This window comes from Somniosus microcephalus, chromosome 9 (assembly GCF_052327205.1).
Source record: "Somniosus microcephalus isolate GS21.2 chromosome 9, FLI_Smic_1.0, whole genome shotgun sequence".
In the NCBI taxonomy this organism is placed as follows: Eukaryota; Metazoa; Chordata; class Chondrichthyes; order Squaliformes; family Somniosidae; genus Somniosus; species Somniosus microcephalus.
The window spans coordinates 112442937-112469538 of NC_140995.1; the positions used below are offsets into that span (position 1 = coordinate 112442937).

The window sequence follows — 26602 nt, forward strand, 5'->3', positions numbered from 1 at the left end:
GGGTTATGCTTCAACTGTATAAAACACTAGTTAGGCCTCAGCTAGAGTACTGCATGCAGTTCTGGTCACCACATTACAGGAAAGATGTGATTGCACTAGAGAGGGTACAGAGGAGATTTATAAGGATGTTGCTAGGAGTAGAGAATCTTAGCTATGAGGAAAGATTGGATAGGCTGGGTCTGTTTTCCTTGGAAAAGAGGAGGCTGAGGGGAGACCTTATTGAGGTATATAAAATTATGAGGAGCCTAGATAAAGAGGATAGAAAGGACCTATTTCCCTTGGCACAGGGGTCGAAAACCAGGGGGCACACATTTAAAGTAATTGGTGGAAGGTTTAGAGGGGTTTTGAGGGGAAATTTCTTCACCCAGAGGGTTGTGGGGGTCTGGAACTCACTGCCTGAAAGGGTGGTAGAGGCAGGAACCCTAAGCACATTTAAAAAGTACTTGGATGTGCACTTGGGATGCTGTAACCTGCAGGGCTACGGACCAAGAGCTGGGAAGTGGGATTAGGCTGAATAGCTCTTTGTTGGCCAGCGCGGACATGATGGGCCGAAATGCCTCCTTCCGTGCTGTAACTTTCCATGATTTTATGAAATCACCTCCAGGGGCGATAGAGGTGAATTTTGCAGTCGGAGGTGATAATTAGCACCGGGCACTAAACTTTGCGCCCGGCCGTTATTAGCACCCCAAAATGGGCGATACCGAATTTTTCCCCCTTGGATTTTAAGGAGGCAGCCAACTCCAGCAAAACGTGGCTCCCAGCTCCTCTCCCCACTCCCCAAAGCACTTGCACAGTTTCATTCTCTCCTTTATCAGCAAGTGCTGATTCCAGCCTTTCTCCCGCTACAAAGCACTGCTTCTATCATTTTCCCTCTCCCCTCAAAATGCAGATCCCTGATTCTACCCTTTCTCTCTCCTCTTCCCTCCTGAAATGCTGCTCCAAACTTTTACTCTCTCCCTTTCCCAAAGTGCTGCTCATGGCCTCTCTCTCTCCTGCCTCTAAAGTACTAGTCCCAGCTTCTGCCCTCTTTTATCCTATTCACCAGCAAAACTCTGGTCCTGGCTTCTCCCCTTTCTCCATCACTGCTGAAAGCACTGCTTTCCTTCCCCTCTCTCCCCTGTCGACACAGCTGCACTCCCCAGGTGCCACTCCGAGCTCCCACCTTCTGGAGATCCTGCTGTGATTGATGGTCTTGCCCACTGTGAGTGGGAATTGGCCAATCTTGTGAGAATTCCTGCCCATAGTGTACAACGCTGTCAATCACATCAGGATTGTCTGCGGGAGTGTCACTTGCGGATCTACTTCATGCTGATTTTAATTGCGGACAGTGCTTCCAGAACACTGATTATCTCTGTCAAACATGAATGACTGGCATATAAGTGGCTCATCCCCCTGACAACCTTAGATAAACAATAACAGAAACACTCAGCAGGTCAGGCAGCATTGAGGAGAGAGAAACAGAGTCAACGTTTCGGGTCGAGGACCCTTCATCAGAATTGGATCAACATCAATTAGATCAACAATGTTGCTCTTCTCGGCAGTGCTTCTGGAGCCTTTAACAATGCTAGGTTATTTTGCATAGTGAACTAGAGAAAGAAAAAGGTCATCAGCCAACATCAACTAAGAAACCTTTGCTCCTCCTGCAAGTAAAATATAAAATTTTAAAACGCCTCTTGAACCTGAGAGGAGTGACGGGGTAAGCTGTCTCCAGAGCGGCTACTTACGGTGCAGCAGCAACACTCCCCACCTGGGCGACGAAGCTTGAAGGGACGTAGCCTTTCTCCACCTGCTCCATTTCCTCATTTGCTTCTAATTTTCGGACCAACGTCCATTCGCCTTCCTTCTTCAGAACTTCAATTTCTTCTCCTTCTTTGATGAGAAGGTCCTCTGCAGTGCGGGGTTTGTAATTGTAAAGAGTAACAAAACGAGGTGGCAGAGCATGTTGGTTCTCATAAGATAAACACTCTGTTGTCTGGTTTGGAACTGATGGCCCCTCGTTACTATCATTGGAATTAGGCTGACAGTACTGGCATGGGCAGAAAGCACAGTATGCTTTACATAGAGCAGTGCCCATGACTGTCCCACGATATGCAATGGTCTTTGTTCTCACTGAACAACGCTCCTATAAAGTTGCTAACGCCTATCCAGGAAACAACAGCAGCAAATATGTGGAACTGGTTCTACCTGCTCTTAACAATTCCCTGCTGTATTTGTAATCGCAATTTGGAAATCCATTGTGGGGTCAGAGTATCTGATTAAATAGTGCCAGTATTTCAAAAACAAGTCAAATAAATAGACACAGAAGGCATGATATTTCCCTATGGCAGTCAAATAAAATGTTTCAATATCTATAATGATCTACGGACTGATGGACTGTGACAGCATGAGTGGTAATCTTGGAATTTGATTGTAAATGAGTTCTGGATAGAATTACAGTCTACTTTCATTTTGCAATGTTGAGTAATAGCAGTAAAGATTGTAGCTCAAGGAGAGAAGAGCAAGTTAAACAATGGAATAACAGCAGAAAATGGTGGAAAAACTCAGCAGGCCAGGCAGCATCCGCGGAGAGAGAAACAGAGTTAACGTTTCAGGTCTGGGACCCTTCATCAGAACTGTGAAGGGTCCCAGACCTGAAACGTTAACTCTGTTTCTCTCTCCACGGATGTTGCCTGGCCTGCTGAGTTTTTCCAGCATTTCCTGTTGTTATTTTGCTATTAAGTTAAACAATGGACTGGGTTGAATGTCTTATAAACTGATTCAGTTACTATTTTTAAATCCTAAATTCAAACATTATCGATTGGTGGTAGCCAAGTGTTTATGATTAGATTTGAAGACCAGCTGTTCATAAACAATGTATTTTTTATTCACAATTCTATGTTTGGAGCTAAGTCCTGTATTGAAGAGGATAGGTTAAGAAATGCCACGGTTCGAAGAGTCAGTGAGAGGGCACCTAATTTGAATACCTCCTTTCATATCTCTTTTATATATTTTTTTAACTTATTTTTTAAATACTGGTATTATTTAATTAGATACAGTACACTGGCCTGCAATCCAAACATCTTCCAAAGTGAAATTAAAAATACTTGGAGAATTCTTAACAATCAATAGAACAAGTTCTGTGAAGAAATAAAATCAGAAAATGCTGGAAATACTCAGCAAGTCAAGCAGCATCTGTGGAGGGAGAAACAGAGTTAGTGTTTCAGGTTGATGACCTTTCGCCATCAACATTCCGTGAAGAATTCCCTGTGCTTTCTCACCTCTTCATCTTTTGTGCGCAGCTCGTCTGCTTGCTGGCGAACTGCCATTCTTAGATGAGATCATCTTTTTTGCAAGCTTGATTTTGCTGCCTGTTTCTGATGTTTTCTGTAAAGATTTTGCAATACAGGATTCCTATTGCACAGGCGTACAGCCGCTGCATTGTTGTTGCCAACAGCTGCCAACCTTAGCTGAAGGGATGTAACCTGTCACCCCTGGTCCTCTCTAACTTTTACCGCTGCACAATAGAGAGCATCCTGACGAACTGTATCACAGTATGGTATGGCAGCTGTAGCTACTATGACCGGAAAGCCCTGCAGTGGGTAGTCAAAACTGCCCAACGCATTACCTGCACCCGGCTACCGACCATAGAGCACATATACCAGAAACGCTGTTTACGGAGGTCACGGACCATCATCAAAGACCCTACCCACCCCAGCCACAGTCTGTTCGCCCTCCTGCCATCTGGGAGATGCTACAGATGCATTCGCACCCGTACGACCAGATTTAGGAACAGCATCTTTCCCAGGGCTGTCATCCTACTGAACTCCACAAATAAACTCTAAAGCCTGCACATCTGCCAATGCACTTTATTATGGTTATGTTTATGTTAATGTATTACAAGCCAAATGTATCACAGAAACCCTACAGCGCAGATAGAGGCCATTTCAGCCTATCGAGCCTGCACCGATACATATCCCACCCGATCCCTGTAACCCCTACACCAACACATATCCCAGTAACCCCACGTATTTAATCCCCCTAACACTAAGGGTCAATTTATCATAGCCAATCAACCTAACCCGCACATCTTTGGACTGTGGGAGGAAACCGGAGCACCCGGAGAAAACCCACGCAAACACGGGGAGAATGTGCAAACTCCACACAGACACTCACCCGAGGCCGGATTCGAACCCGGGTCCCTGGCGCTGTGAGGCAACAGTGCTAACCACTATGTTGAATGTTTAAATGTCTCAATCTAAATGTACACTCTCGGGAGCCGCAAGCCTACATTTCGTTGTACTGCACTTGTGCACTAACAATGACAATAAAGTTGATTATATTAGTCTAGGCATTCCATTGGGCCTGCCAATGGCTGTCATGTACTTGAAGCCAGAAGAGGTGTTCATGCAAAGTGCTTGCGCCTCAGGCATTTAACAATTATCCAGAATTAGCCCAGGAATCTTGTTTCTGCTCCCAGATTTACCTAATTGGCCAGCTCTTTGAAGATCTGCCTTTGCCGCTTCATGAGAGAGGCTATGACGGAGTTATGCCATCTAACTTGCAGACAAAATCTAGTTCAGAGCAGCCCTGCCCATTGCCCTGAAAGTCACCATACCATTGCAACCAAATTCTGTCAAGCTGCCATTGGTGACACTTGCCACATTAGTCTGACTTCAGTCCACCAATGCAGCTAGCAAGTGACAGAAGCCTTGTTTGTCAGAAGAACTCAGTTGTCACATCTTTCCCGTGGGAAGGAAGCAACAGCAGAAGAGGACGCAGCACTTTTACCAAGTGGCAGAAGGGTTCCCAACCCTCTGGGAATGACCAGGAGTCTACCGGAATCACAGGTCCCTATCCTGAGCGCTGATCAGAGGTTTACATTTCCCACTGTAGTGTGCCACATGAACAACAGACACATGTGAAATACTGTCAATAATTCTTAACTGTTAGCCTGGCGTCGGGAGTCAGAAGGAGGTTAAACTGCATTAATTTTAAACAGAATCATTTCTCATTCTTTTCCTTCTTCTTCTTTAAGGAGCGGGGAGAGAGAGAGAGCAGCCCAGACTCACCGGCGGCAGCAGCAAGAGTGGCCCTGGGTGGAGACTGAGCACAGAGACCGAGGAGTTAAGGAGCGGGGAGAGAGAGAGAGCAGCCCAGACTCACCGGCAGCAGCAGCGAGAGCGGCCCTGGGTGGAGACTGAGCGCAGACACCGAGGAGTTAAGGAGTGGGAAGAGAGAGAGCGGCCCAGACTCACCGGCGGCTGCAGCGAGAGTGGACCTGGGTGGAGACTGAGCACAGAGACCGAGGAGTTAAGGAGCGGGGAGAGAGAGAGTGGCCCAAACTCACCGGCGGCAGCAGTGAGAGTGGCCCTGGGTGGAGACTGAGCGCAGAGACCGAGGAGTTAAAGAGCGGGGAGAGAGAGAAGTAAAAAGTAATCGAAGTGTGACATCACCAAGAAGCAGGAAGTGATTGGTTGGTATTTCTCTCCTTTTCGCTTTTTTCCAAACTTAATTTTTGTGGTTTATAGATTCTAGGGTCTCTGTTGTGTAGCGGGGAGTGCTAGTAAACAAGGGCCCTTGAGTATATCATTTAATTGTAGTGTAATTAGTGGTATTGATTTGATTTAATTTAAATTAATTAAAGGGTAAGTCATGGCAGCACAGATCGGCCCCCTCCTCCTGCACTATGTGGGAAATCAGGGACACTTCCTGTGTCCCTGACGACCATGTGTGCGGGAAGTGTATCCAGCTGCAGCTACTAGCAGACCACATTGCGGCACTGGAGCTGCAAATGGATACATACTGGAGCATTCACGATGCTGAGGACATCGTGGCTAGCATGTTTAGGGAGTTGGTCACACCGCAGGTAAAGGCTGCACAGGCAGGAAGGGAATGGGTGACCGCCAGGCAGAGTAGTAGGTGCAGGCAGGTAGTGCAGGGGTCCCCTGTGGCCATCCCCCTCTCTAAGAAATATATCACTTTGGATATTGTTGGGGGAGATGGCTTATCAGGGGAAGGCAGCAGTAGCCAACTTCCTGGCACTATGGGTGGTTCTGCTGCACAGGATGGGAGGAGAAAGAGTGGGAGAGCTATAGTAATAGGGGATTCTATTGTAAGGGGAATAGATAGGCGTTTCTGCGGCCGCAAACGAGACTCCAGGATGGTATGTTGCCTCCCTGGTGCAAGGGTCAAGGATGTCTCGGAGCAGCTGCAGGGCATTCTGGAGGGGGAGGGAGAACAGCTAGCTGTCGTGGTGCAACAATATAGGTAAAAAATGGTATGTGGTCCTAAAAGCTGAATATAGGGAGTTAGGAGGTAAATTAAAAAATAGGACCTCAAAGGTAGCAATCTCAGGATTGCTACCAGTGCCACATGCTAGTCAGAGTAGAAATCGAAGGATATTTCAGATGAATACATGGCTAGAGGAATGGTGCAAGGAGGAGGGATTCAAATTCCTGGGACATTGGAACCGGTTCTGGGGGAGGTGGGACCAGTACAAACTGGACGGTTTTCACCTGGGCAGGACCGGGACCGATGTCCTAGGGGGAGTGTTTGGTAGTGCTGTTGGGGATGGTTTAAACTAAAATGGCGCGGGGTTGGGAACCTGTGCAGGGAGACAGAGGAAAGGGAATCAAGGATAGAAGCAAAAGACAGGAAGGAGAAAAGCAAAAGTGGAAGGCAGAGAAATCAAGTGTGTAAATCAAACAGGGACACAGTAAATAATAATTCTAAAAGGGCTAAGAGTGTTAAAAAAAAGCCTGTGTCTTAATGCGAGGAGCATTCGTAATAAGGTGGATGAATTAGCTGTGCAAATAGATGTAAACGGATATGATATTATTGGGATTACGGAGACATGGCTCCAGGGTGACAAGGCTGGGAATTCAACATCCAGGGGTATTCAATATTCAGGAAGGACAGGCAAAAAGGAAAAGGAGGTGGGGTAGCATTGCTGGTTAAAGAGGAGATTAACACAATAGTAAGAAAGGATATTAGCTCTGATGATGTGGAATCTGTATGGGTAGAGCTGAGAAATACCAAGGGGCAGAAAACGTTTGTGGGAGTTGTATATAGACCCCCAAAAATGCTGAGGTTGGGGATGGCATTAAACAGGAAATTAGAGATGTGTGCAATAAGGGCACAGCAGTTATCATGGGTGACTTTAATCTACATATAAATTGGGCTAACCAAATTACTAACAATACTGTGGAGGAGGAATTCCTGGAGTGTATACGGGATGGTTTCCTGGACCAATATGTCGAGGAACCAACTAGAGATCAGGAGATCTTAGACTGGGTATTATGTAATGCGAAAGGATTGATTAGCAATCTTGTTGCGTGAGGCCCCTTGGGTCGGAGCGATCATAATAAGATAGAATTCTTCATTAAGATGGAGAGTGAAGTAGTTGAGTCAGAGACTAGGGTCCTGAATTTAAATAAAGGAAACTGTGATGGTATGAGGCACGAGTTGGCTAGGATGGATTGGGGAACGTTACTTAAAGGGTTGATGGTGGATAGGCAATGGCAAACATTTAAAGATCACATGGATGAATGACAGAATTTGTTCATCCCTGTCTGGCATAAAAATAAAACAAAAAAGGTGGCGCAACTGTGGCTAACAAGGGAAATTAGGGATAGCATAAGATCCAAGGAGAGGACATATAAATTGGCCAGAAAAAGCAGCAACCCTGAGGATTGGGAGCAGTTTAGGATTCAGCAAAGGAGGACAAAAGGATTAATTAAGAGGGGGAAAATAGAGTATGAGAGTAAGCTTTCAGGGAACATAAAAACTGTAAAAGCTTCTATAGATATGTGAAGAGAAAAATATTGGTGAAGTCAAGCGTAGGTCCCTTGCAGTCAGAATCATGGTAAATAATAATGGGGAACAAAGAAATGGCTGACCAATTAAATACATACTTTGGTTCTGTCTTCACAAAGGAGGACACAAATAACCTTCCAGAGATGTTGGGGAACATAGGATCTAATGAGAGGGAGGAACTGAATGAAATCAGTATTTGTAGGGAAATGGTGTTCGGGAAATTGACGGGATTGAAGGCCGATAAATCCCCAGGGCCTGATAATCTACATCCTAGGGTACTTAAGGAAGTGGCCCTAGAAATAGTAGATGCATTGCTGGTCATCTTCCAGAACTCGATAGACTCTGGAACAGTACCCATGGATTGGAGGGTAGCTAATGTTACCCCACTATTCAAAAAAGGTGGTAGAGAAAAAGTGGGGAATTATAGACTGGTAAGCCTGACATCGGTAGTGGGGAAAATGCTGGAGTCCATTATAAAAGATGTAATAGCAGTGCACTTGGAAAGCAGTGACAGGATCAGACAAAGTCAACATGGATTTACAAAAGGTAAATCATGCTTGACTAATCTACTGGAATTTTTTGAGGATGTAACTGGGAAAATAGATAAGGGAGAACGAGTGGATGTGGTGTATTTGGACTTTCAGAAGGCTTTCGATAAGGTCCCACATAAGAGATTAGCATGCAAAATTAAGGCACATGGGATTGGGGGCAAGGTATTGACTTGGATAGAGAACTGGTTGGTGAACAGAAAGCAAAGAGTTGGAATAAACGGGTCGTTTTCCGAGTGGCAGGCAGTGACTAGTGGGGCACTGCAAGGATCGGTCCTAGGACCCCAGCTGTTCACAATATATATTAATGATCTGGACGAGGGAATTGGATGTAATATCTCCAAATTTGCAGATGACACAAAGCTGGGTGGGAGGGTATCCTGTGAGGAGGATGTCGTGAAACTCCAGTACGATTTGGACAGGTTGGGTGATTGGGCAGAAACATGGCAGATGCACTATAATGTGGATATTCCTGCTCCTAGCTTCTATGTTTCTATGTTTCTTCTTAGGCAGTCCCTCGGAACTGAGGATGACTTGCTTCCACACTAAAAATGAGTTCTCAGGTGACTGATGAGTCCATACAGTCTCCGTCACAGGTGGGGCAGACAGTGGTTGAAGGGGTGGGTGGGTGGGGTGCTTGGGTTGACGTGCGCTCCTTCCGCTGTTTGCGCTTGGCTTCCGCTTGCTCCCAGCGAAGAGACTCGAGGTGTTCGGCGCCTTCCTGGATGCATCTCTTCCACTTTGTGCGGTCTTGGGCCAGGAATTCCCAGGTGTCGGTGGGGATGTTGCACTTTTTCACGGAGGCTTTGAGGGTGTCCTTGAAGCATTTCCTCTGCCCACCTGGGGCTCTCTTGCCGTGTCGGAGCTCCGAGTAGAGCACTTGCTTTGGGAGTATCGGGCATGTGGATGATGTGACCCGTCCATCGGAGCTGATCGAGCGTGGTCAAAGCTTCGATGCTGGGGATGTTGGCCTGAGTGAGAACACTGACGTTGGTGTGCCTATCCTGCCAATGGATTTGCAGGATCTTGCGGAGGCAGCGTTGGTGGTACCTCTCCAGTGTTTTGAGGTGCCTGCTGTACATGGTCCTTGTCTCTGAAGCATACAGGAGAGCGGGTATCACTACTGCTCTGTAGACCATGAGCTTGGTGCTGAGTTTGAGGTCCTGGTCTTCAAACACTCTCTTCCTCAGGCAACCAAAGGCTGCACTGGCACACTGAAGGCAGTGTTGGCCTTCGTCATCGACAGTCAGCTCCCGAGGTATGGAAAGTGGTCCACGTTGTCCAAGGCCTTGTCGTGGGTTTTGATCATTGGGGGGCGGTACTGTATGGCGGGGGCAGGTTTGTAGAGGACCTTTGTCTTACGGATGTTTAGTGTAAGGCCCATGTTCTCGTACGCTTTGGTGAAGGTGTTGACAATGGTTTGGAGTTCGACCACAGAGTGAGCGCAGACGCAAGCATCGTCTGTATACTGTAATTCGATGACAGAGGATTGGATGACCTGGGATCTGGACTGGAGGCGACGGAGGTTGAACAGCTTCCTGTTAGCTGTTAGCCTGGCATCGGAAGTCAGAAGGAGGTTAAACTGCATTCATTTTAAACAGAATCATTTCCCAGTCTTTTCCATAGAGCTCATCACCAGCGAGTGCTCAGAGCCTGCACCCGCAGAGAGCCATGACCGGCTGGGTAGGGTCGGAAATCGGGTGGTGCTCGATAGTTGGGGGTGCGGAAGAAGGAGACTGGGAAATGGGGGTTTGGGGAGAGAGGGAGACTGGGAAATGGAACTCATGGGGTGAGGTGGAGACTGGTGAATGGGGATTGGGAATGGGAGGTCGGGGAGAGAAGGGGACTTGGGAATGGGGAGAGAGGGGACTTGGAGTCGGGGTTTGGGGCTCAAGCGGAGTTTCAGTTGGTTTCCCCTCTACGCCCGCTCATGGGTGGCCTCCTGGGTCTTAGAACTTCTCACACAACAGCTGCTGACGCGAAACTGTTAGATCCGTGTATTTTTGATGTTGTGTGTCCTTCAATAACTAGACATGAGACTGCAGGAACAATCAACAGGTGTTTACTGGATGAGGGTTACTCTAAAACTAAACGTACAGATCCCTACTCAGGGTTTATATACAGGTGTGGTCACTGCCGGTACTACAGTATACAGGAGCAGTAAAAAGTAGTTCTCCCCTTAAAGGTACATACTCTACAATTCCTCCCCTTTTAGATTGACAGTACCATAACATTCATTTAACAATTAATACTTTTAACATGCACATTAACTGAAAATAGTCCATTTATAAATTCAGTCTTTGGGGCGGCTTCCTGATCCTTTCTGGATAGCGCCTTTCCTGAGTGTCTTGTTCTTGGTGCGGAGGCCCCCTGTCGTCAGTTGGTTCATTAGCTTCCGATGCTACTGATTCTGGGGTAGATGCTACCTGTATGTTGGGTTCATCACCAGGTGCGTGAGTCATGGGGTTGACTCGTTCCTGTGACTCTAGGATCTGGTCGACATGGCGTCTCACAATGTTCTCGCCAACATCCACTGTGTACATTAGTGGCCCCTGCCGTGTGCATATCGTTCCTGGTTGCCATTTCTCTGTTCGGTAGTCGCGGGCCAAGACTGGTTGCCCTACATTGAAGCTCCTTGTCGGCTTCTCATTGATGTGCTGGAATTGCTTATTCTCAACATCTCTTCGTACATTTGGTCTGAGCAAATCCAGACGAGATCTCAACCTTCGGTTAAAGGACATCATGGCCGGGGTCTGGTTGGTGACTGCATGTGTCGCATTTCTGTAGGCTAACAGGAAATTGTCCACCTTATGCTGCAGTGGAATGTCGTCATCGCACATGGCCCTTACTGCTTTCTTAAAGGTTTGTACGAACCTCTCAGCCAATCCATTTGTGGCTGGATGATACGGGGCGGATGTGTAATGCCTTACCCCATTCCTTTTCATGAATCTTCGAAACTCTTCGGACACAAACTGTGGTCCGTTATCAGAGCAAATCTGCTCTGGCAAGCCGTTCCTGGCAAATATGGTCCGTAGGACTGCAATAGTTTTCTCCGTGGTGGTGGATGACATTTTGATCACCTCAGGCCATTTCGAGTGCGCATCCATAGCTATTAGAAACATTGCGTCCATGAATGGACCAGCAAAATCAATATGCACCCGTTGCCATGGAGATGAGGGCCACTCCCATGGGTGTAGAGGGGCATGTGGTGGTGCATTTTGGACCTTCTGGCATCCTGAGCAGCTCTTTGTCAGGTCCTCGATTTGCTGATCGATCCCCGGCCACCACACATAAGCCCTAGCAAGGCTTTTCATTTTCACCCCTCCCAGATGGCCTTCGTAAAGCTCATTGAGCACTCTCTCCTTTAACTTGGGTGGAATTACCACTCGGGATCCACACACCAAGGTTGACTGGCATACTGACAGCTGTTCTCTTCTGGATGAGAATGCTGGCAACAGTGAGTCGCCATGTGTTGGCCATCCCTTCACCGTCAAGTCATATACCCGAGACAGTGTCGGGTCATTTCGAGTCTCCTTCTCTATATCAGCGTTAGTTACTGGCAAGCGTTCAATTATAGTCGAATGAAATATTTCGACAGGGTCCACTGCTGGTGCTTCCTCCGCAGTAGGCAGTGGCAGGCATGATAGCCCATCAGCGTTTCCATGCTGTTTCGTGCCCTTATACTCGATTTCATATTGGTTCGCCCCTAGAAAAAGCGACCATCTTTGTAGCCGTTGCGCAGTCATCACCGGCACGCCCTTCTTTGGATTAAAGATGGAGACAAGTGATTGATGGTCCGTCAGCAAGGTGAACTTCTGCCCGTGCAGATAGTGGTTGAACTTTTTCACTCCCCACACTAGGCTGAGGGCCTCCCTGTCAATCTGGGCGCAGTTACGCTCGGCTGAGGTTAGTGACCGAGACGCAAATGCTACTGGCCTCTCCGAGCCATCCGGGAACTTGTGCGACAGCACCGCTCCAATGCCATAGGGTGATGCATCACGTGCCAACCGAATTGGTAGTGCTGGGTTGAAATGAGCCAACACCTCTTTTGATGTGATCAATTCTTTGCACTTCTGGAAAGCTCGTTTACATTCGTCATTCCACTTCCATGGTACCCCCGTTTGCAGTAGGGTGTTCAGTGGGTGTAGTACTGTAGACAAATTCGGCAAGAACTTATGGTAGTAGTTCACCAGCCCGAGGAACGACCTCAGTTGTGACACATTTTCCGGTGCTGGAACCTTGACGACTGCCTCAATCTTTTCAGGGGACTTATGTAACCCCTCTTCATCAATAACGTGGCCACAATACGAGATCTGCTTCTGGAAAAACTCGCATTTGTGGTGATTTGCTCGGAGCCCATATTCCTTCAATCTAGTGAGCACCTGCTCCAGGTTGGCAAGGTGAGCACTGTCATTTTCGCCTGTGACCAGGATGTCGTCCAAATAACACTGGGTCCTTGGAATCCCTTGCAGGACTTGGTCCATTGCCCTTTGCCAAATAGCCGGAGCTGATGCTACCCCGAACACCAGCCGGTTGTATTGGTAGAGACCTTTATGAGTGTTGATCGTGAGGTACTGTTTCGAGGCTTCTTCTACCTCCATTTGCAGGTACGCCTGGGCCAGATCAATCTTAGTGAAGCGTTTCCCTCCAGAAAGTGAGGCGAAAATATCTTCAATCCGCGGAAGCGGATATTGTACCGTGTGAAGGACTGGGTTCACTGTCACCTTAAAGTCCCCACAGATGCGAACTTTCTTTGGTTCCCCAGGCGTATTACTCAACGACCTCTTCATTACAGGAACGATGGGTGTGGCCCACTCGCTCCAGTCCACTTTGGACAGTACTCCTGAACATTCCAAACCTTCCAGCTCTGCTTCGACGGCTGGGCGGATCGCATAAGGCACCGGTCTGGCCTTAAAAAACTTTGGGCTTGCATTTTCCTCTATTTTGATCATCGCTGTTATGCCTTTTAGTGTACCAAGTCCCTCCTGGAACACTTCTTTTGCGTCAGTTAGCATTTTTGACAGTCGGCCAGGTGTGGTGTCATCATCCTTTTTGGCATCTACAGTCAGTGCTTGTATGGAATGCCAATCTAGCTGTATCTTCCGGATCCATTCACGTCCAAGTAGTGGTGGTCCTCTATCTGGCAATACATATAGGTCAATTTTTGGTGTTTCCTTACCGTTATATACAACGTTCACCCTTATTTTTCCTTTGGTGTAAACTTTTTGCCCCGTGTACGTCTTCAAGACAATCTCTGTGTCTCTCAAGGGTATATGTGAGAATAGCCGCTTGTAGTCCCTTCGGTTTATGACTGTTAGGGCTGATCCTGTGTCCAATTCCATTTTCACTTGGACTCCAGCTATCTTGAGCGTGACGCAGATAGTTTGATGATCCTCCGTTTGGATCACCTTATGTAGTTTCAGACAACCCAGCTCCTTGCTTCCGGAGTCTGTATCACTTTTCTGTTCGTCTGAACTACTCTCCGTCACCTTATGTACCTTCTTGTACTTCTCCTGTGGAGATTTCTTGCTGCTGGTTTTCTTTCCCGACCTGCAGACTCTTGCTATGTGTCCTACTTTTCCACACTGTCTGCACACTTTGTCCTTAAACCAGCAATCATTATGGTCATGTGTTGTTCTGCCGCAGCGATAGCACTTCACTGTTCCGTATGACATTTCATTTGTGCCATATTCTTGCGGTCTCCATTGTACCTCTGCAGCGCCCCGTGTGGCTGCTTCGTGTGATACTGTCATGCTGAAAGCCTTGTCCAGCGTAAGATCCTTTTCTGATAGAAGCTGTTTCTGGGTTCCTTCACTTTGAAGCCCACACACACACTTGTCCCTTAAAGTATCTGCTAGTCCCGTTCCAAACTGGCAGTGTTTCGATAGCTTGCGCAGTTCCGTTAAATACTCAGCATTGCTTTCATCTTTATGCTGGTTTCTTTTGTGAAACTTAAATCTTTCTGCTATCAGCAGCCGTGTGGGGTTTAAGTGGTTCTGTAGGATTGACACTATGTTTCCAAAATCCTTGTCCACTGGCTTCTCTGGGGTTACTAGGTTTCGCAGTAAGCCATACATTTTTGCACCCATGGAATTCAACAATACCAGCGCTTTCCTCTCATCTGGCACTTCATTCGCCTTGCAGTACACTTCTATGTGTTCGACATATGTCGTCCAATCTTCGACTTCATTGTCGAACGCTGTGATACTGCCACTCTTCGGCATCCCTGGGTGTGGTTAGACTGGCTCAAAATGGCGTTTTCCCTCACTTTCCCTTCTTCTCCGCTGCGGCTCAAAATGGCGTTTTCCCGCGCTCCCCCTTCTTCTCTGCTGCGGCTCAAAATGGCGTTTCCCGTGCTCTCCCTTCTTCTCCGCTGCGGCTGCTCGGCCCTTGAACACCGGCTGTGCTCTGCGCGTTTCCCTTTGTTCCCCACTGATGCTGCTCGTCCCTTGAATACCGGCTGCGCTCTGCGTGTTTTCCTTCGCGCCTCTCTCTCTTCTCCCGTCGACGCCGTTCGGTCCTGAACACTGGCTGCACCCTGTGCGCTCTACTCTCTCTCTTCTCCCATCGACGCCGCTCGGTCCTGAACACCAGCTGCGCCCTGTGCGCTCTACCCTCTCTCTCTCCCGTCGACGCTGCTCGGCCTTTTCTGTGCCGTCGGTCGGCTCTAGCCGCCGCTGTCCGGGAAGGGTCTGCGCCGTACCTGTTGCCAGCCCTTTTCGCTGGACCACCGTGACTGGAGAACCAAGCCCAGCTCTCAACAGCCTCCCCTGCGATGCTCAAATCTCTGCTGGATGACTGGGCGGTTGCTCGTGGTCGACGCCCGTGCTTCTGGCCTCAACTTTCTTCCACTGTTCTCCAGGAGCAAATCCCTGGGAGGTAATGCAGAGTTGCAGGTAGGTTCGAATCTGCCTCATCGCCACTGTTAGATCCGTGTATTTTTGATGTGTGTCCTTCAATAATTAGACACGAGACTGCAGGAACAATCAACAGGTAATTACTGGATGAGGGTTACTCTAAAACTAAACGTACAGATCCCTACTCAGGGTTTATATACAGGTGTGGTCACTGCCGGTACTACAGTATACAGGAGCTGTAAAAAGTAGTTCTCCCCTTAAAGGTACATACACTACAGAAACCACGAGCAAAGATTCTCACCTACAGGGGACCCAACCGTTATAATGTAAATGCAATAACATTTGTAGAAGTCATGTGATCAGATGTCATGTGATCAGTGATCAGCTGATCAGATGTCATGTGGTCAGAACATCATGTGATCCAACCTCTAGGAATGCCTCCAACTAGAGCTGGCAACCCTAGGTGGCAGGCTGCCCTAATGCGAAGGTCTCACTGATGGCACACATGTAGCCATCAAGGTCTCAAAAAACCCAGCTTGTATAAATAGGAAAGACTTTTATTTCATCAATATGCAGGTGGTGTCAGGCCACAGGAACAGAGTACTGCAGGTGATTGTTTGATTGTGGTAGTCACAATGCTTTCATTTTACACCAGCCCACTGTGCCCACATTATTTCAAGGAACTGGCAGACTGGACAGGTGGCTTTGAGGAAACCAGAGCTATCCTCTGGCTAGTAACATCATTGAAGAACCCCCAAATGGAGGCCAGACACATATAGAATCATAGAATCTTGCAGCACAGGAGGAGGCCATTCGGCCCGTCAAGACTGTGCTGGCTATTTGCTGGAAAAAGATCGGCGATTTCACAACGCCCGACATTATTAGTGCATAAATAAAACAGCAATTTGTGGTGAGGAAGCGATACACCATGATTTGCAAATGGCCACAATTTGCTGGATGATTTGCGCTGCTCCGCTGTTAGCCTCGCAAAAACCGGAGCGCGCCGTCCACCTCCCCGTGTCAAGGAGTTGCTGGGTTTGCACTCTAAATATGAATGAATCTTGCTGTAGACATTTAGGGCTGGTATTTCACGTCGTAAGAACCCTGTTAATGACAGGATTTATGGTTCTGACATGACACTCAACCTTGGAGGCCAAGAAATGAAACAATTGAAACTGTGGAGTCTCACTCCTAGAGATTTACAAAACAATCTTACTTTAACTTCAGTCTCTTTTTTCTCACTCTTTCAATCCAATCTTTTTTCCATCTCTTTATTTCTCTTTCCGTATCTAATTTGACTCAAATTCACCCTGTTTCCTTCTCCGTTGTTCACTCTGTTTCTTTCTCTATCCTTAAATTTAATTAGTTAAGGAGATAAACCATTGGACCTGACATTCAGCAGGTCCCAGATGCACACTTCCAGCAATTTGTGACGCTAAAATAATATGACCTGAAGGGTGAGGAAAAAAAATTGAATTCACGGTGCTCGCCATGAGATGCCCCACTCCAGCAATTTCGGAGCCATTATTCTTTGTAATAACAAAGGCCGCAATTTCCCCTACCTCGGCGGGGCCGGTGGCGGGTTGCGACCCCACTGCTGGCTCCATCCCACTGCCTGAAATGATTTTACCCTGATTGGGCTTGTTAAGCCCGCCCAGTTTACTGGCCAATGGAAGGAAGGGGGTCTGATGACATCACTTGATGACTCATCATCAGCCCATTTCCTTAAAGGGACCGTGCGCAAATTGATTTTGACATTTGTGCTGTCAGTTTTCTACAGTATTGACATGCTGCAAACACTGACAAGCACTGCACAGAGGTGCACGGCTGCACCCAGGCTCTCCCACAGCACGCAGGATTGTCCTCCTCCCTTCCAATGGGTAGAAGAGACCTCCCCAGGCAACCAACGCAGACTGGTTGCACATTGCACAGGAAGACACAAGCAGGGATGTCAGGAGGACCAGGCTGCAGTAGCGCAAACCTTTCAATGATCTCAGTGGATCATGAAACATTACTGTAAAGCCACACTCAAACTCACCCTGCTGTGCCTCTCATCACATCCCCATCACTCTGCCTTCCCTGCCCTACTCCTGCACATCCTTACTCACACCAACTTACCTTGCACCTCCACCCATCCCTCCCTATCTACATTATCACATCCCCATCTCACTAGCTGCCCCTCACACTCACCCTCATCCTACTCCAATCATACCAACTAAAAACACACAAGCGTAGGCACTTGGGTGTTTTAGCCAATGTTCGTGTGAAGTTTCTGTTAATGTGGTGTCAAACATTGAAATCTTTATTTTCAACACTTTGCATTCTTAGACAGATTTGTGTGCACCTTTGGAAGTGGCTTCGTGAGTTGCAGTGAATGGTGAGACATTACCTTCCGCAATGGTGATGAGTGTGAAAGGAATGGATTGGGCATTGTAGGGATGCTTTATGGTGTTGGTGTGGGGTGATGCCAACCTGGCACATCATGTGACAGCCAGGGTGTACAGCGTCAAGTGAAGTAAATCTGGCCATGGTGAGGCCATCCCTGGCAGCAGTGTGGTCGAGTGCTGATGCCCTGTGTCCTGTGCAACATTAGTTGATTACGGAGAAGGTTGGTGTTGTTGTTGGTGCTGCTGGTGTGCCTGGTGCTGTTGGTGTTGGGGCTGATCGTGGTGGGATTCTGAGGACCAAGGTGAGATAGTTTCAAGGGCACCAATACTGATTTAATAGATGGCAGGTGAAGTTGAGATGACAGAAGCGATTTGTCAATGGTGAGAGAGGTTGTTCCAATGAGGTGACACTGAATACAGAGTTTACGCCAAACACTTGCAACCTGCATCAAGCTCAATCTGTCTTCCAAATGCAGTAAGCAATGGATTCTGAGCTTGGAAGGTGAACAGATGTGAGATGGGAGCTTTTATACCACATTTGCAGCTGTCAAGTAAGGAGATCAGTTCATGGTGACACAACCCCCGACCTCCTTACCTGACGTGATGCCTGAGCAGTGTGGAACCCGTGGGCGACATCGTAAAATGTTAAGGTGAGCTCAAAATTCTCTTTAACAGGCCGTTAGTAAGCTCTTAATTGCCTAAATTGCCTCCCCCCTGCTTGGAGTCAGGTCTGTTCAGCGCTGACAGACCTGACATCTGGGAAACTAGTGTAGTGGCGGGTTGACAGCGGGTTCCCTACCCGCTGTCAAAGAAAACATTTTCCCACCAACCCACCACCAAACGCATCCGTTGACTCCCCAAAAAATTCCCCCCAAGTGTCCACTAATGGGATGGACATAGAATGTTCTCAGATAGATAATTTGTGACTTGAGGGCTGCATTTGCAATTGTACTTGGCTTGTTCTGCTCATTGTGGTGGTGCACAATGTCCTCCTCAAGAACCAGAACCGTGTTTCCCCTGCTTACTTGCTGATCTGCTGAGAATGATCTTCTGACTGATACAATTACCAGATCCTCTTCTTGCCATTTTTTCAGCTATTCCTCACTCTAGATTAGAACAATTAGATCTGGATTAGGATCACTGTGATTAGTGTTCTATGAAGTAAAACTTCAAGTTCCTCCTTGTTCCCATACAGGATTCCTTGGATAATGCATTTGTACCAAGTTGTCTTTCCCAGCTTTGTGATGAATATATGATATAGACCACTATCATATGACGTAGACACTATCAGATGATGCAACCAACCAACTCTGAACAGATAATCGGAAATAACTTAAGATTGAGTTCCATCAAAATAGGACCTGAAGTGTTCTCCTACCTCAATAACTGGCGGGCACTTTATTCAGTTACAAAATATTTACACTCCATCTTGCAAATATCACGACCATTCTTTACCCATTCTTATGTTCATTAATAAATAGACATTCTTATTATGAACACAGCTAGCTTTTGCTAGACACTTTTATTGAGCACATGTGGACTAGGTACTGTATCTGTAGAGGCTTCCATCTTGACTGCTGCCTTGTGGGTAGCCTAGTGCCTCATGGGTAATGTAGTCTTAATATATCTACAGCTGGGTAGTGTAGTCTTATACATACAGCTATATACAGCTCTACACAGCTCTACGGCTCCACCTAGTGTCCACTATAGAATGACATGTTATTGATCATTACATCCCCCTTTCTTTGAGGTTTAACAAAATCAATATCAATCAACTTTCAAGAAAACAATAAAGATAATATCAGTAACACTTTTGTTAGTGCTCTATAAACATAAACATTTTCAAAACAGTCAACACATTTTCAAAGCTTTACATTGTACTCAAAGATTAAGTCTATCAGGCTTTTTTACTTCACGTGTGGATCTTCTCAACACGGGTAAGTCTGATGCGTCTTCATGAGATTGTTCTGGCGGTGAATGACAAGATGCAGTTGCGGCATTGTCATCAATCTGCTCTTGTATAGATCGAGGTCTCCTTGCGATCTTTGCTTGGAGAGGGTTTCAGTGTTTCCTTCACTCTTCATGCCATAACTCTCAATGTAGTAAATGCACTCTCGAAAAACTGCTGGCAGCTGGTTCACTTTATGTTCAGCATAGTCCTCTCAGCAGCCTCGGCTAATGGAACACCAAAGATTGGCCTGAGGGAAGAAGGAGTATCCACCAGAACTGCTTCCTGCTCTGGTGCAGGCTTCTTCTTTTTCTTTTTCTCTTTCCACTGCTTAACAACATCTGCTGCGGTTATATCTTTGGACTTTTTCGCCTTGTGTTTTTTCTCTTTGTGCTTAAAGTCTTTTTCTTTCTTCTTGGAGAAACTAGGCTTTTTGAAGACATGGATACCCTTTGGGCTTTTCATCCTTGATGGGCTCCCTGCTTCATCACCTGAGTCATCTGGTCTGCTTATGGCACAGTTTATACGGTAGACTCTCTTGACCAGTTCCAAGTCTTCACAAGCTTTGTCACCTAGTATCGAATCAAGTCTTTCAGCCACAACAGAAAACATGAGATGATGCACTTTGTCTTTGACTGTCACTTTAAGTCTGCATACACCTAAGCTATCTATTTTCTGTCCATTATAGCTCTTCAGTAGTACTGACTTTTTCTGTATTTTGGGCTTTTCTTTCATATTTTTTATGTCACTCATACTGATTAAGTTTGCTTTTGCCCCAGTGTCCAGTTTCAATGTAACTAATGCTCCATTTATCTGCAGTGGGATCATCCATTTGTCCACTTTTACTGCATTGACTTTATGTTCAGCATTGTCCATTTCTGAGGGCTGCACATTTTCTGTATCTTTTTTGATATCGTCACATGACACCATTCCTACAAAAAATGTCTCACTTAAATCAATGTCCTCAATCACATTAACTTGTTGCCCTTTCGTTGTTTTTACTATTGAAAAGCATTGTTTGGCAAAGTGATTCTTTCCATTACACTTTGTGCACATTTTTCCAAATGCTGGGCATTGTCTTAATTGGTGTTTGTAACCACAGCGTTTACAATTAAAAATTTCATCCTCCGATTGCTTTTCATTTCTGTTCTGCCCATGTTTCTTCCCCTTGTAGGACACAGCACCGACAGCAGCATTATCACTCATTACAAGCGCATCATTATTGATTTCACTGAAAGTCTTCGCGTGCTTTCGAGCTAGCTCACTGGCTTGGCATATTTTCACCGCATTTTCCAAATTTAGTTCGGTTTCTCTCAACAGACATTCCCTGACTTTTTTATCATGAATACCAAACACAATCTGGTCACGAATCATGGATGCTTTGAGCTCAGAGAAATTACATGTCCGTGCTTTCAGTTTCAGATCAGTTATAAAGCTATCAAAAGTCTCATTGTGTTGCTGTGTCCGAGAACGGAAGATGTATCTTTCATACGTCTCATTCTTTTTGGGAGAGCAATGTGCATCAAATTTTTTTTAGCACATCTTCTAATTTTTCTCTGTTCTCCGCTGGATTAAATACAAATGTATTAAATACCTCTATTGCCTGTGGGCCTGCAGCCGTGAGCAGCAACGCTATCTTCCTTGCGTCTGGCTTCGTACCGAATCCGATGGCTGCAATGTAGAGTTCGAATTGTTGTTTAAAAGTCTGCCAATTGTAGTTGATTTTTTCTGTAAGTTTCAAACGCTCTGGTGGCTTCAAATTCTCCATGTCGCTTTTCACAATTTTCAGCAGATCTTCACCACCCTGGTATCATCTTATGTTCATTAATAAATAAACATTCTTATTATGAACACAGCTAGCTTTTGCTAGACACTTTTATTGAGCACATGTGGACTAGGTACTGTGGCCTAGAAATTGAGTTGGCGCCGCGCCAGGGCTTTAGCGCCGGAAATTTAGCGCCGGCGCTAAGTCCCCCTGCGCGCGCCAAAAATTCAGTAGCGCCGCGCCCAGACGGCTGCCGGCGCTACTGGAGGGTGTCAGCCCCTCGCAATGGGCGCTGACTGCCGCATTGCGGCGCTAATCCGCCGCTGCGGCACCCGATGCGGTGCGGCAGGCTGGGGAAGTGCAGGCCTCCTCCTTCCGTTAAGGAGGAGCTGCCTGCACCCGACCGCTGGCCGTTGATCTGTGGAGAAAAATGGGCCCGGCACCTCGGAGAAGTGCCGGGCTCGCGGCCCACATGCATCTGTGCCGCGGGGGGGTGTTGGAGGAGTCCGGGGAGGGAGGTGCGGGCAGGCGGCCGCTGGGAAAGCGGCCGGCCGCCGCGCGACCTTAATGCGCCGGCGCTAAGACCCGTAGCGAACTTTTGAAAAATCGTTGGTTGCGACTGCCACGGGCGAGGCGGCCGCAACTCAATTTCGGCGTTCGGGCGCGTTGCCACGGCAACCGGGACGCTGCGCACACCGATGACGTCATCGGTGCCGGCGCAGCGCAACCGGCTAACGCCGATGGCAGCGCCCAAGTGAATTTCTCAATCGGCTGTACTTGCGGCGCTAGGCCCTCTAGCGCCTCAAAATGGGCGCTAACCCCACTCAATTTCTAGGCCTGTATCTGTAGAGGCTTCCATCTTGACTGCTGCCTTGTGGGTAGCCTAGTGCCTCATGGGTAATGTAGTCTTAATATATGTACAGCTGGGTAGTGTAGTCTTATACATGCAGCTATATACAGCTCTACACAGCTCTATGGCTCCACCTAGTGTCCACTATAGAATGACATGTTATTGATCATTACACCCATGTGTTGTTATTAAATCAAGTGCTGCTCCTAGACCCAAATCTGACGTATCAGTGTGCACTTCAAACTGTAGGGGGTAATCGGGAAGATTTAACATAAAATTTGAACACAGGCTTATTTTCAGGCCTTTTGGCATTTCATAGACCAAGCAAATGAGGCATCTCTTTGAATCAATGCTATTAGTGGCACGTGCCATTCATTTCCTTGATGGTTTTCCTGTTCCTTCACTGTAACTTTGGCGAAGGAGCCAAGGAAATCCTGGAGAAATGGCATAATTGGAGAATTCTTCCTTTGTCTTAATTTCCCTTTGCCAAACTGCAAACCATTCTGGGTATCAGTCTCCCCTTCTTTCCTTATATACTGACATCTGATTCAGCCAGTTACTTAGAGAGTGTGTTCCATTTTTGTTAAGCATACTAACCCTGAATTTCCACAGAGGCTGTCCCAATGTCTTGCTGTATCTTCAGTGGGTGAACAGTGAAATCCCCGGAAAAATTGCCATTTTTGCTATTTCTCTGAGGGTACCAATGATCTGCAGCAAAAGTTACGGCAGGAGGTTGGTAGAACCCTGGAGGAAGTTCAGTGCCAGTGGCTTCTTACGCTTTCCCAATATTTATATCTGACAGGGCAATGACTACTGCAGGGGCTGTAATCATTTCTAACAATGGGCTTCTATCAGGGTTCCTAGTGGCAAATGGGTCTGATTCCCCATATCAAATTGGGCCTGTCTATTGACTGAGTTGTACTAAATGTATCAAAATTCTATGCATCCTTACATCATAATGTCTGATTGGCCAACTGTCACTTTCAGCCTGCAAATGCTTACTATTTTCATTAAATATTAATCCTTGACTTTCTGAATTTAGAGTTTACAAATTTAACAGAAGTTTGCCCTTTTACTAAATGGGGGAAAGAAATCCTGTATTAAATATGGAACTGTCTTTCTGACAGGGGCAGACTGGCCATAAGGGAAATTGGGAGATTTCCCAAGTGCCCCTGTGAATGGCTCCATAGCGCTGCATTATCACTCCCCGCGACCCCCCCCTCCCGATTCCGTGAGAATCCCGAAGAATCCCGTGCCCTTTCAGGGCAACCAGTCCACCCCTTCTTTCTAAAGCGATTTAGCATTTTGATAATAGAGATAAATCTAAAAAAACAGTTTTTACATAACTCCATGATAATGACAAGATGATTTTCTGCTCAATTCTTCTTCATGAGTTGAAAGGTCACTTGCCCAAACCCAATGTTCTAGTAGAAAAGTGTTGGGTTATCTCTCCCCACCAACTAAAGGTAGTTGTTTGAGCAACAATTATAAAAATCTATATAAGCACTGAATAACAGGGTCTCCAACTTCTTGCATACATAACTCCAAATGTGGTTATGTCTATAGAACAGAGTGTAATTAATAATAACTGGTAACAGTAATAAAATATCGAGCTCACTCTGATCCTCTCTGCTGTGTTTTGTCTTATACACCAATTTCTCCTGGAGTGTGATGAACCTAAACTCTGCCCTCTGACAGCCCAGTCCTATACATGTAATGCAGATTTAATTTTTGTGTTTAGGATTTTTGATGAAAATTGATTAGATAAACTTACAAAATAGCCATGTTAAAAAAATAAAGGAATTTCTTCAATAACACTTATCTCTAGTCAGAAGATAGTCAGCCTCTAATTGCTGTCACCTTAACATGATTGCAATATGTTTTCAATAATTCAGTCTTGAATTAAACAGTAAATTAAAAAAAAATGTCCTTGTCCTGGCTGTTAAGTGTATTTGTTTTGAAAGCTGCAGTAAATGTATACCCTAAACAATTTACCAACTCTGTTAAAATAGTGGAGAAAAAAAAGTGTTCATGTAATAACAGACAGTGTAACTACTAAGTTTAAAGGTTTGCTACTAGAAACTGGAATGAGAGATAAAGCTGTGAATAATCATAGCAGATTTATTTATTCACTGTAGTATTAAAATCAACTAAAACAATGGCCCCAAAATGGCTCAGCCAGTTTAGTGGACTCCTGTTGTAACTCTGGCAGCAGTCAGCCAGAAAGGCCACAGACACTGCCAGACCCAATTACGGGCAGGCCCCGGATTTCTAAGGGAGATTCCTGTGGCCTTATTTGGGGGTGGAGAGGGTTGTTGGAAACCCCTGCTCCTTGGCCCTCAGTAGGGACCTAAAGAAGCATTGGTGTAAGTACATCTTGTCTCACCAGGCATACCTTGCCAAAACTGGTGGAAGTGGAGTCCACCTAGGGATCCAAGCCAGGGTCAGGGCCTGGACCTTTAAAGATTGGGGCCTAGAAATTCAGTATAGCCACGTTTGGGGCGCTACAGCATGGCGTTCGCTAACTTTTGCGCCCGGCGCAACTTAGCGCCACCTTCGCCGATATTCAGTTGCATCGCCCCAAGAGGTTGCTGCTGTGCTGAAGCAGGCAATGCACAACTATCATTAGGCGCTAAGCCGGCGATCTGGGGCGCAAACACCAAAGGCGGGCGCAGCGCAGGTGCGGCGAGTTATTGACTGAAGGCAGACAGTCAGGCGCCGGTCAGCACTTAAAGGGGGAGGGTGGAATTGTTTGGCTGCCACGCCCTGCACACTGCAGCCCTGAGGGAAGGCCTGAACAGTGCTAATTCAACTGCTCCACGGCCAGGAGAATGGAGAAACCAAGGGAGAGAGCGCAACGCTTCGGCGAGGGTGACCTGAGGGTGCTGGTTGGCGCCGTTCAGCGCAGGCGCCATGTTCTGTTCCCTGAAGGTGGCAGGAGGCTGCTGCCCTCCGAATATCGGAAAGCCTGGAGGGAGGTGGCAAACAGGGTCGCCTCCAACAGCGTGGTTGCCAGGACTCCCCTCCAATGCCATTAAAAAATTCAACGACCTCACTCAGGTTGTCAGGGTGAGTACCCTTTCCAGTATCCTCCTCATCCCTGCATGTGCTCCTCAGTTGATGGCCAAAGGGACGTGAAAGCCCTACTGCCCAGCCCTCATCCAGCAGCTATGGGACTGTCATGAAATGCACTTGCATATTCAGGAGTTTATACACTGTCAGGGCTATTCCACCATGGGAGGCTGTGCAGGCAACATCAGGACTTCACAGTGTCAGGGCTAATCCACCATGAGAGGCTGTGCAGGCAACATCAGGGCTTCACACTGTCAGGGCTATTCCACCATGGGAGGCTGTGCAGGCAACATCAGGGCTTCACAGTGTCAGGGCTAATCCACCATGAGAGGCTGTGCAGGCAACATCAGGGCTTCACAGTGTCAGGGCTATTCCACCATGGGAGGCTGTGCAGGCAAGATCAGGGCTTCACACTGTACTTAGAGGCCATCCTCTCTCTTGCAGGGCAAGCTGGCGCATAACCAGAGACAGCAGCGCCAGACCGGGGGAGGCCATCCTGACATTAAGTAGCTCAGCGACCTAGAGCTGCAAGTGGAGCAGATCATGGCAGGCCGGCTGATTGGCCCCGTCGCGACTGGAGATGCTGACCCTGTTCTGGGCACCAATGGTAAGGTCCACACCTTTTGGACCTCTCTCTTTCCACCTGCGCCTCACGCCAGCATCCTTTGCCACTATCGAACCAATGCAGTGCATTGCAGTACTCATGCCTCCCTCGCTGCCGTCATGTCCTCACTCTAAAGCAACTCTTGTGCCTCCCTGCTTTCAGATGGTGACTCGCCAGGTGAGGAGGCGGCCCCTCAAGCTGGCACTGTGTCGGACTCAGACCTAGAGGAGGAGGAAGAGGAAGCCGCCCCATCAGGGACACCCTCGGCCGAGGCAGCCCATGGCCATGTTGGGGACACGTCTTCCCTGGAGGGGAGCAGGGGGGAAGTTTCGGAGGAGAGTGATGCTCCGGGGACCAGCGGGCTGCAGCAATGCGGGAGGGGTGGGGAAGCTCGGCGGCCTTCTCCCCGGAGGGAGAGTGTGGCCTCCAGTCCTGCTACAGTGAGCGCAGAGGAGGTGCGGCTCCTAGCGGAAATGGGCGCCCAGGCTGAGCGCAGGCACACTGAGCTCATGGCTGCAGTGGCAATGATGCCTGACTCCATAGAGTCACTGGCAAGGAGTGTGCGGGAATTCGGGGCAGCACAGGCCAGGAGTTTGCAGGACTTCGCGGCAGCACAGGCGGCCTCCAGCAAAGTGGTCAGTCGTGCCGTGCATTCACTGGCTGGTGTCATCCAGACACAGACCAGGACCACACGGGCACTAACTGCTGCCACACTCGCTGGCTCGGCCAGGCATCGCCGGGGCACTTGCCGCGCCGCAGCAGCCCAGCAGTCTGTGC

General features: G+C 47.4%; 1 protein-coding gene across 1 annotated transcript in view; it reads right to left on the reverse strand.

Annotated features, from left to right (window-relative positions):
- The window catches only part of LOC147112606 (tyrosine-protein kinase Src42A), a 106106-nt gene extending 103982 nt beyond the window's left edge, over positions 1-2124 (reverse strand). Inside the window, exon 1 of the mRNA XM_085997028.1 lies at positions 1725-2124. Within this exon, the coding sequence (XP_085853154.1) occupies positions 1725-2074 (350 nt within the window). The 5' untranslated portion in view covers positions 2075-2124. The remainder of the gene's footprint in view (positions 1-1724) is intronic.
- Between the last annotated feature and the right edge of the window lie 24478 nt (positions 2125-26602).